This window comes from Carassius auratus, chromosome 1 (assembly GCF_003368295.1).
Source record: "Carassius auratus strain Wakin chromosome 1, ASM336829v1, whole genome shotgun sequence".
NCBI lineage: Eukaryota > Metazoa > Chordata > Actinopteri > Cypriniformes > Cyprinidae > Carassius > Carassius auratus.
In genome coordinates, this window is record NC_039243.1 from 17,262,967 (window position 1) to 17,273,425 (window position 10,459).

At 34.2% G+C, this 10,459-nt stretch overlaps 1 protein-coding gene across 1 annotated transcript; it reads right to left on the minus strand.

Annotated features, from left to right (window-relative positions):
• Window positions 1–1,013: 1,013 nt before the first annotated feature.
• LOC113044332 (GRB2-related adapter protein-like) lies at window positions 1,014–10,026 on the minus strand. The gene is made up of 5 exons (XM_026204659.1): window positions 9,633–10,026; window positions 8,107–8,204; window positions 6,096–6,215; window positions 2,181–2,349; window positions 1,014–1,464 (listed from the first exon to the last, which is right to left on the minus strand). The coding sequence occupies exons 1-5, from the start codon at window positions 9,708–9,710 to the stop codon at window positions 1,285–1,287; spliced, it is 645 nt and encodes a 214-aa protein (XP_026060444.1). The 5' UTR covers window positions 9,711–10,026; the 3' UTR covers window positions 1,014–1,284.
• Between the last annotated feature and the right edge of the window lie 433 nt (window positions 10,027–10,459).

The window sequence follows — 10,459 nt, forward strand, 5'->3', positions numbered from 1 at the left end:
TAAAATCACAAAGCAATGTGTAAACCAAGTTTTTTTGTGTTTAAAGATTTGAAAACATTTTGGGCTAGATGTTCTAATCTTCCTTTACATTTGGAATACAACTGTGATCAGCAATTACAAGCAATACACTTATAATAAATAAATGTTTATTTTGTTCTTTTGAGTTGATAGTTCATAGACAGAGTATTTGCTTGTACAGATCCTTACATTAATTACAATGTTTTACAACTGACAACTGTTGAACACAACATAAATAGCAATGCTTGCTATTCAAATATGTGCAGGCAATATATATGTTTGTAGATGTAAAGATGAATCGGTGGTTTGACTGACTCATATTTAATGCATTACATGTCAGAACAGAAGTGTTGCAACAAAGCCTCTCTTGCTGATATACTGTATATTTTACACATCATGTCAATATAAATGAAATCACATTGCTTGTTATAAATAAACTGACCAGTATAGAGTAATTATTTTAATTACGTCACTCAAAAAAAGTAATATTAGCTTATTATTGCTTATTTTTATGGTAATATCATAAACAGTACCAGAGTCCCAAATATTTGCACATGGCAAAGGTGGATCCAACATTTGTTTTCCATTAGAGCATCAGTCAGAGGTCTTCCTGAACAAACATGTTAATGATTTAATGATAGCCCTGCCCCAAACTCACAGTAAGTAAGATCAAATGGTATGATAGCACCACAACACCACAGTATTACAGAAAAATCAACATGCAAATTATTAAAAATATAAAATGTCAATAGTAATCCTCAAAAGTATGTTAAAAGGCATTATCACAGTAATGAAAAAAATATGAATAAATAGGAAATATAGAAGGTCTGGTTCACTTGCGGTTGAAAAAAATAATTACATGATATTTTTCTGTATTATCAATTAAAAAATCAAGTGCAATAAAAAAAAAATGAAGTTGATACTTAAACTCTTATGTCACCTTTATTTGAAATGACTTGAAAGTATTTGAATGAAGAATAGACAGGAAGCTCAGATGGTGGCTGATCAATGAGTAAATGACAGTGAACAGTCTGTCACCCTTAATAGTTGTTAAGGGTGTTACAATAGTTATAAAGGGTTTTACAAAACTGGTTTGTTGGCAAGTTATAACTGATTTCTGATTTGCTTTCTGAAAGCAATCAACAAGGAAGAATGCTTAGTTTACCTTCAGATGTATGAAGAGTATGTGTAATTGATGAATATGTCTTGGGTTCTCATTCAGTGAGTTTAGCTGTACAGGATGGTGACATGCAGAAAAAAGAAAGTTCAGTGGTAAATTGGCTGCACGTACTCTGGTGGAAACACGCCAACTCTTCCACGGCACCGCCCCCTCCAGCACTGAGCATCCGAAAAGTCGAGCAGGTCAATGACATCACCGCGCAAGAAACGTAGATGACTTGCACGATTGGATGTGAAGTCAAAGAGGGCATGGGCATGACGTGGCCTCTGAAACAGAAACACACACAAATCATGGACATGACAAGACTGTGCACTGGATCAGCAGTCAAACAAAACATTGTCCTACCTATGAAAGCCTGTTTTGACCTCAGAGTAATAATACAATGTGTTAAAAAGTCACATTGTGAAATAAGTCACAACTGTGAGATATTAAGCCATGACTATGAGAAAAAAAGTTGCAATTACCAGAAATAAAAAAATTAGGAGAAAAAAGGTGCAATGGAGTTACTTAGGAGAAAATACTTGCAATTATTAGAAAAGAGTCGCACAATTAGGCAATGAGAAAGTTGCCAAAACTGTACTCAAAGAAAACTGAAATTTGAATAAAGTTGTAATTGTGACATAAAGACATAATTACAAGGGGGAAAAACTGCAATAAATTAGAAAATTGTTACAGTTATGAGAAAGTTGCTACAATTGTGAGAAACCAGTGTGAGAAACAAAGTTACAAATAGAAGAAATAAAACTGACATTTACAGGAAATAGTTTAGTAGAGTCACAATTACAGGAAATAAGTGAAAAATGTTGGGCATAAATATAAAATTTAGCTGTCAGAAATTAAGTTGAAATTTAGGGGTGGGGGGGGGGGAGAACTAATATATAAAACGCAGATTAGAGTTCACCAGAGTTAAACTTTGGCACCTCAGTAATCCTGCTCAATACACCAACATCATGTGCTCATGTAGACTACATGTGACTCTTACAGCTAATGATCTCTCAGGCTCTTTCAGGAAGACTGTTCTCTCTTTGGCAATGCTGTTGATTTTGTAGAAGTCCACAAGCTGGTTGAGGGAGCTGAAGACTTCATCCCATATGAAGAACTGCCCTAATCTATCTTTCAGTACCTTAAAGTGCTGCACATGGTCCCCATAACTACAAAGAGAGAGAGAAAGAAAGTGTTATTTTCTTTAAAGATAAAGGGGTAGATCTTGGCTTCACTTGCATGTTTATTAAATCAGAACATAAAAGTGTTTGATTCAAGGTTTTGCCTAATAAATCACAGTTTAACATTTCAGCTCTCATCAAGTTCTTGAATCACGGTGAAGAAGAACAGTGTTAATAACTTTAATCAAATTAGACTCTGAACAAGTCTGAACAAGAAATTATTCTCCTATAACTAGATTAAGGAATATCAATTTCGGGACTCCCGCCGTCACAGGGTAACATGGTAGTTCTGACCGTGGTGGACCGGTTCTTGAAGGCAACTCATTTTGTTCCTCTGTGCAAATTACCCTTAGTTGTTAGTTTTTGGAACATATCCTAATGACAATGACGAATAAATAAGAAGACGATCTACAACTTCTGGAAACACCTCTTTTAGTAGCATATATGGTACAGTGTCTATCATTGATGTTGTTGGTTTAGATAATATACCAAGGTTATAAAATTCTTCCTCTCCTATAGCAGAAAATGTGTGGAGTTGTTCCTCGAGATCTACAGTGCATGATAGCTGACGGCTGAATGTTTATAATTTTATAGATCTTGGAAGTAAAAAACTAATTACTGCTGTGCTGTTTGGAAATGTCAGTGCCTGTTGATACTTTATTTTTTTGTAAATTTAGCCATTGTACTGAATAAATACCTAGGGTTATGTTTGATTTCTACTAAGAGGTAAAAAGTAAGCTGATATAGCTGTTTTTAAAGCTTTTCTGTTTTTCTGGGGAAGTACTTTCCCTCCATGCAATATGAAACACCTCTAGTTTTGTTTTCTTCCAGCTGCACTCCATTTTCTGGGCTGTTCTCTTTAGGCTGCAAGTGTGCTCATTATACCACAGTGTCAAACTGTTTTCCTTAATATTCTTTAAGCATACAGGAGCAACCGTATCTAAGGTGTTAGAAAAGAGAGAGTCAATTTCTGTTACAACATCCAATTTTTCTGAACAATCGGATTATTTTAAAAAGCTTTTGTTTTTCTTTTTTCGTAGAAGTGATGATTCTACCATATTTGTAAAAGTAGTTGAGTTTGAAACTTTAGCTACATAGAGTATACACAAGACTAGATAATGATCTGAGTTGTCATCCCTAACATAAATTAACATAAATTATTGTAAGTTAAATATTACCAAAAGAAAAGTAAAATAAATAAAATTACTTTGTAAAAAATATAAATGCAAGGTATTGATCAATATTATAATGAAGGTTCAACATTAATCATTCTACAGAAAAAGACATTTGAAAACATGCTATTAACTGTGTTAACTGTGTTAGTGAGAAAAGTGCAGGCACTGACTCACACCCTGTGCCTGCGGCAGGTGTCTTTAATCACCCGGCAGCTCCACCCTACCACACCTGCTCTTAACCTGTGTGGGTTTTTGCTTACACACACACACACACACACACACACATATAGATGCTCATCAGCCCATGCAATACTGCATGGATCACTGTGCTTGTTCAGACAGAAATGCTGACAGAATGAGGAACTGCCTCAGGTATGTGGATTTGTGTATGTGTATTTGAGTTACACTGAAGGTCATCAAAACAACAGGGCATGTTTAGAGAGCAAGACTGAGTCAGTATAATCACAGTCTATATGGATTAGATATGGATTAGATTAGTCATTAGAAATTCGATATTAGACTAGACCCATATTTGTAATTCTAATACACAAGATCCAACTCAAAACTGTCTCAAATAAATTTTCAGTTTTTCATCTTGCATTGTGGTTTCTGTATTTAAAGAGTTTTTAATTGTAAATGTCCAAAAAATATACTAATGACCCCATTTATCATTTTCTATAGGTTAAAACTGCTGAAATATGCTTCTATTCATTAGGGTTGGTATGCATTTTTTAATGATTCATATATGCTCAGGTCATTAATTTATCAAAAATACAGTTTAAGAACTTATTTCATTTGAGTCCACTGAGAAGAAATATGCTATAGTATATTACTTTTTTAACAGAAAACAGTATTTTACAGTCAAAATTGGGTAGGTTTTTTTTTTTTTTGTAAGTGTAGTAAAATTTTGAAATTATTCAAATGCATTTTGTTTTATTTTAAACTAATTTATTTTTGTGATGAGAGAGAGAGAGAGTGTGTGTGTGTGTACATGTATATGTTAATTTCCAATGTCAAATGATCTTTCAGAAATAATTTTAAATGTGCTGAAGAAACATCTCTTACTTTTAACAATGTTAAAACGGTTTAAAACAATTGCTTAATATTCTTGGAAATTATACTTTTCTCAGGAATTAATAGAAAGTTCAGAATAACAGCATTTCTCTATATTATTCCAAAAGTCTTCTGAAAATCTTCAGTTTAAAATCAAATCAAATTAAAAAGTTATTAAACTAAATTGTGTTATAATATACAAATTATTTAAAAACTTGACAATGACAATTAGTTCTTAGGAGCTGCACTGTGATCTTAGATAGAAAATTGAGTTTTTAAATGTCATCTAATGAATCTTGTTCTAAATATACTTGGCAAGATTTGTATTTAATTTTTTTTTTTTTTTTTTTTGTATACAACTTATTGTTACACAGACTTACATTCTTTTCTGTAAACCAATATACAAATGTATGATAGTCATTACAGAAAAAATGTAAAGCTGTATTAAAATTATTTTAATGCTTGAAAACCATTTTTCATCTTTGACCCATGTTCATTCCTGAGTGAAGACTAGTCAATATTGCATTCTGCTTAATTACACAAAACACCTTTTCACCAGCTATCAAACACATCCCCTGGGGGTCCGTAGACATGATATATAAACATTTTCTGAATTAACATTTGCTGATCATCTTTCAAGCATTAATATTATATGTTCCTAAAATAATTTTAGCTGTTTTTACACCGGGAGTCCCTGGTTTTGTAAACTAGAGGAACATATAGTGATTATTCCTTTATCTTTCTCTCCTTCTCTTTTCTTTCTTGTTTTCACTCTCCCTCTGTATCACATGTAAACACAAACCTGACATCTGTGATGGCCTCAGGTACTCAGGCTTTTTAGAAGGTACTAATATCTGGCACAATTGGGTTCATTTTGCTTCGACTGTGTTGCAACTGTCCCTTTATTTCTCTTTCTGTTTCTTTCTCTCTGTCTCCGTAGGATTCAATGTTTTAGGTCAGGTCTTCAGAGGTGTACAGCAAAGCGATCTAAAAATAATCTATGTCCACTCTCCAAAAACTTGCCAACATTTTCAATAGAATTCTAACATAAGCTTTCTTAAGAATATCTAATTTTTTCAAAAGGAGAAAGAAATTTCAGGTTTGTAACAACTGTTGATTAAATGATGTCAGAGTACACATTTTTGGGTAATCTATCCCTTTACAGTCCACAATATGATGAAAACGTAATAGGCTCGTTTGACTTGGGCAATAACCACCTAGCAACCGCCCAGAAAGCCTAACTTTTTTAGTAGAGGTTTCCTAGAAAGTGTTACGAAATGTTATTTTTGGTTGGAATATCTAAAAGGTTTCAGTTTCCACCTAGAGAACTCTGAACTGTTTAAATAGGTTCTGGAGTGCTGGGAGCAAAAAGATTACATCAGAGCAATACACTTCCATGCACTTCACTCTAATTAGAGTGTGGTAATGAAGAACCAGTTAGGGTAAAAAGGACACACATTAACACACATGCATATGCATGCATTCATTTGTAAGGGTGCGTCTGACCTGACAGACACGGAGAACTCTCCTGGTGTGCTCTCACTCTCCCTGATGAGAAACGCTCCACACTCCAGCGGTCTCAAAAGATTTTCTGCAGCCTGCCGTGATATTCCACCCAAAAACCACCTGCAAAATAAAAACTCATCTTTCAGTTCAGCATCATGTTGTTGTATATTTATGAATTGCAACTACTGGTACAGTACACTTTTTTATTTTTACACAAATTCTTTAATCAAGAAAATAATTTTCAAAAGATATTTACACTGAATTTTTTTTTTCTTTATTTACTTTAAAAAAAATACAAGTTCACAAATAGTTAAAAAAGAAATGGCAAGTAACACACTGAATAAATTATGAAATTATGAAGTCTGAAATAAGACAATTATCTACAGTTATCTTAATTTACTACTGACAGATCTTTTTTTGTGATTTTTGTAATACAGCTTTCTTTTAATTAAAAAAATGTTGATGCATTTTTGTTCTACACTGGCCTATACTGAATTTTATTTGTGGTTTAGTCAAAGTCTGCCTGTCCCCGGAACGCACCAGGGCATGAATAATTAACATGGTTGCATTGTTTGACCATTTGCCAGTTACATTTACTTTGTTGTTGATGATTTTGTTGTCACCTTTAGTATCTTGTGATAAGTCAGGATAAGTCTGTTCCTTTGTTAAAATGGTCAGTTTGTTGTGTTTTGTGTCTGTTTTGAGGTTTACAATATGTGACTTTTGAAAGTATGTCTGTTGTCTGTTGTTGTTGTTTTTTTATCTCAAGCACTTTACTCTCCATGCAGTACATTTCATAGAGAATACATTAGATGAAGCACATAATATTGAACAATTTAGAATTACATAAATAAAAGGGAATAATCTGCAAAAAAACTCATAAGATTTGAAGTTGGGATTGATCTAAACAAGCAACTATAAATTTACATACAGTATATGCATTTGGCATTCAGACTTTTTACATAGCATTTAAGGCATTTATTCTGTGAGTTTATGCATTCCCTGGGAAATTAACCTATGACCTTGATATTGCTTGTGCCACAATCAAATGTTTAGATACCAAATTATATTGCAATACAGTAAATTTTACATTTTTAAAACTTACATTTTTAAGTTTAAATAAACATACTTGATTAAAATAATAAATAGGTGAACTTAACACAAAAAGCTATGTGAACCTTTTTAATAATCTATTTATAAGTTCTAAAAACATCTCTTTTTTTTCCCAGAGGGATTGATTCCCCTTATATATAAAATTTCTTATAGAATTAAAATGTAAGTTTTAAGAGGTTTGAGCATTTGTTTTCTCACTGGATGCTTCAGTTCTTGCATGATATATAGTGACATAACCTGTTTAATTATGAGAAAACTTTCTAGCATCTTTTGCTTAATAAGTAGCTTCATCTGCATTTATCGTAAGCAGCATTTGATCTCAATCAGTCCTATCTTTTTTTTTTTTTTATCACAATCATGGATTGACTCATCCTTTTCATTCAGAATGATTGGTATAGTTTGTCAGTCATAAACTGCCATGTTTAGATCAAGCCACAGCCTGTTTGTTGGGGTTTGGTCTGGACTTTGACTGACTTTTGCTAATCCTCAATGTCTCACAAGGTTTTCAGTCTTCCATGTCATGGTAAAACTGGAGGGTAAGGAAGTCCTTACCCAGCAGTTTCAATCCTAGTCACACCATTGGGGAAGGCGATGCCCACAGCTATTTGTGAGTCATATGACATCACAGTGAGGTGTAATGCTGGGAAATCCCAACTTCTTAAAAAAATCTAACAATATAATCCTTAACCCATCCCTAAACTTGCTCAAGCTGAGCATCCAACAGCACCTTTCCAGCTGATGCAGTCACCACCCACCTTGCCCAACACAAATGGAAAATTCAAAACCACATTATGAAGCGCCTGAAAATAGTCCCAGCTAGTTTTTATAGTTGCAGCAATAGCAGAGTTTCTGACTTTTGCCTTGTCATTCACATATAAGCCACTTTTGTCATACTTACGTGTGAGGTCTTACACTTATATAGCTCTTCGGAACATAGCCCCGCCCACCAAACAGCTCAGCCGTGTACCAGTTTGGATCATCATCCATGTTTGTCACCTAAAATAAGCATAAGATCAGTATGCAGATGTCCACTATCAGTTAGATATTTCTCCTCATGTAAGAATAATGGTTTTCAAAAGCATGGTTCATTAATCACTGAGGTTTTATGAGATAAAGAAAATCTAATAATTATTTAAATCTTAAAATCTAAAATTAAAATAGTTATGACTCTGCCATGCCCCCCTAAAAGAGCTCTTTCAAATACCCCCCTCCCCCCAACATGTCTATGTCACTATGTGGAAATATTTGCATAATGCAGCCATGTCAGGGAGGTGCTGTGTGTATCTGGGTGAAAGCAAAAGCACTTTATTTGTTTTTCTGAAAGAAGATGCATTTAGGAATCTTTAATTTTACTTACAACCTAACAGCAACACATTTTATGGACAATTTCGTGAACCTTGGAGAGGAGGCAATTCTGACTTTGCTACAACAAACTGGTGCTTCTGAATCAGCTACTGTAAGTATGTTTTGTTTTAGTTTAAGTATTTGCTATTGAATGTTCAAATCCAAAGTTTTGTGCATCACTTGTGTGTATGTGTGTGTGAGAGAGAGAGAGAGAGAGAGAGAGAGGGTCACACAGTGGAGTCATCTGTCTTAGCCATCCGTGGCTTGTGTACTGCAAACACATAGGAGCTTTATCACTGTCTGTCACCCAGCTCTGTTCCCCTTTGGGGCTTGAACAGATGGTAAAATTATTAACTGTCTTTACATTTCTAAGTTGAAGTTCACATTTATGAAAAGGTGCGTACATTTCCGACGAGTGCTTACGGTGTTCGGCCAATCACAATGCACTGGTTCAGCTGGCCAATCAGAGCAGACTGCGCTTGTCAGAAAGAGAGACTTTATAGAAAATGATGATGGAGGTGGGGCATAGAGGACCTTTTTAAAAAATAATGTGTTTTTTGAACATTAAAGCATGTCAACATATTCTGTTACACCAAATAATAATCTTTTAAAAAAGCATCATATGACCCCTTTAATAAGGGATTTGTTTAGGTAGTGGAAATTTTTTATACTTTTCAAGTATCCGTGGTAACTGTATGTAATTCCCCAGATAACATAATTTGGTAATTTAAAAACCAAAAACAATTTGCAAACCTATACAAATAATTTTGTTCAAATAACACATAAACAAATAGCTGACAATGGCAGTGTGTTTTACTGCCATTACCATACATGGTAAGTACATTGGCTTGTACTGTACCATCCCACAAGCTGCCCAACTACATATATCATCACATAATCACACAGATATCTATTCTGAAATGCATGCTATAACACTGATGCACACACTCCCACGAAACTGATCTAGTATTTTCGGCAAAGGTGCATCATGCACACCAGCATACTTACAGTTGCATCTATGTGTGCTACATATCCACAGTAAACTATTGCATGCACACACACACACTCACTCAGACTCACCTTCAGGATGTCACCCTTCTGGAAACTGATCTCATCACATTCAGTCGCTCTGAAACTGTAAAGTGCCTCAGCCTCCATTGAAAAAGAACAGAAAAAGAAAAGAAGAGGCAGGCAGTGAAGTGGAGATGAGCTCGGGATGAAAACAAGAAAGAGTTCAGAGACAAAGAAATGAGAAAGGGCAAGCACAAATGAAAACAGATGAAATGGTAAAGGAGATGATTAAAAACGATGGAGTGTGGAGATGTATAATGGAGAGGCTTATTGAGACAAATAATTTGTAGAAGAATGATGAGTAGCCTTCACCACAGAAAAAGTGGGGCGACAAAAACATCAAGTGGAAAATTGAAGAAGCATAATTTTGATGGAGAATCTGAGAGAATGTGTGTCTTCCGTAGTACAGCTGTGCACAGAGGGAATGGAGGGGGATGGACAGAGAGAGAGAGAGAGAGAGAGAGAGAGAGGGAAGGGAGAAAGTAAGAATTAAAGTGGGTATTATGACCAGATCAGAATATCACTTGCTTTCATTTCAAATGCCTCAGATATAATTCTATATAGTATACACTAAAAGAATAATAATAATAATAATAATAATAATAATAATAATAATAATAATAAGGTCAAACACTTAAATGAATTTGTTTCATGTCTTAATTCAATCCAACAATTGCCCAGTGTGGTCCAATCTATTTATCATTTTAAATCAAAATCCACCAATCTGTTTCTATCTCTCTTTCTCTCTTTATTTCCATCTCTCTCTAATATATATGTTCTAAACAACTGTAAATATATATTTACAGTTCTCAGATCTGCTACTAAATAGTCTACGA

Coding starts and splice junctions, on each gene's coding strand:
- LOC113044332 (XM_026204659.1), bottom strand. CDS start 9,710: ATGGAGGCTGAGGCACTTTACAGTTTCAGAGCGACTGAATGTGATGAG. Junction 8,205..9,632: donor AGAAGGGTGACATCCTGAAG/GTGAGTCTGAGT, acceptor TGCTTATTTTAG/GTGACAAACATGGATGATGA. Junction 2,350..6,095: donor GAGTTCTCCGTGTCTGTCAG/GTCAGACGCACC, acceptor CTCTCTTTGTAG/TTATGGGGACCATGTGCAGC.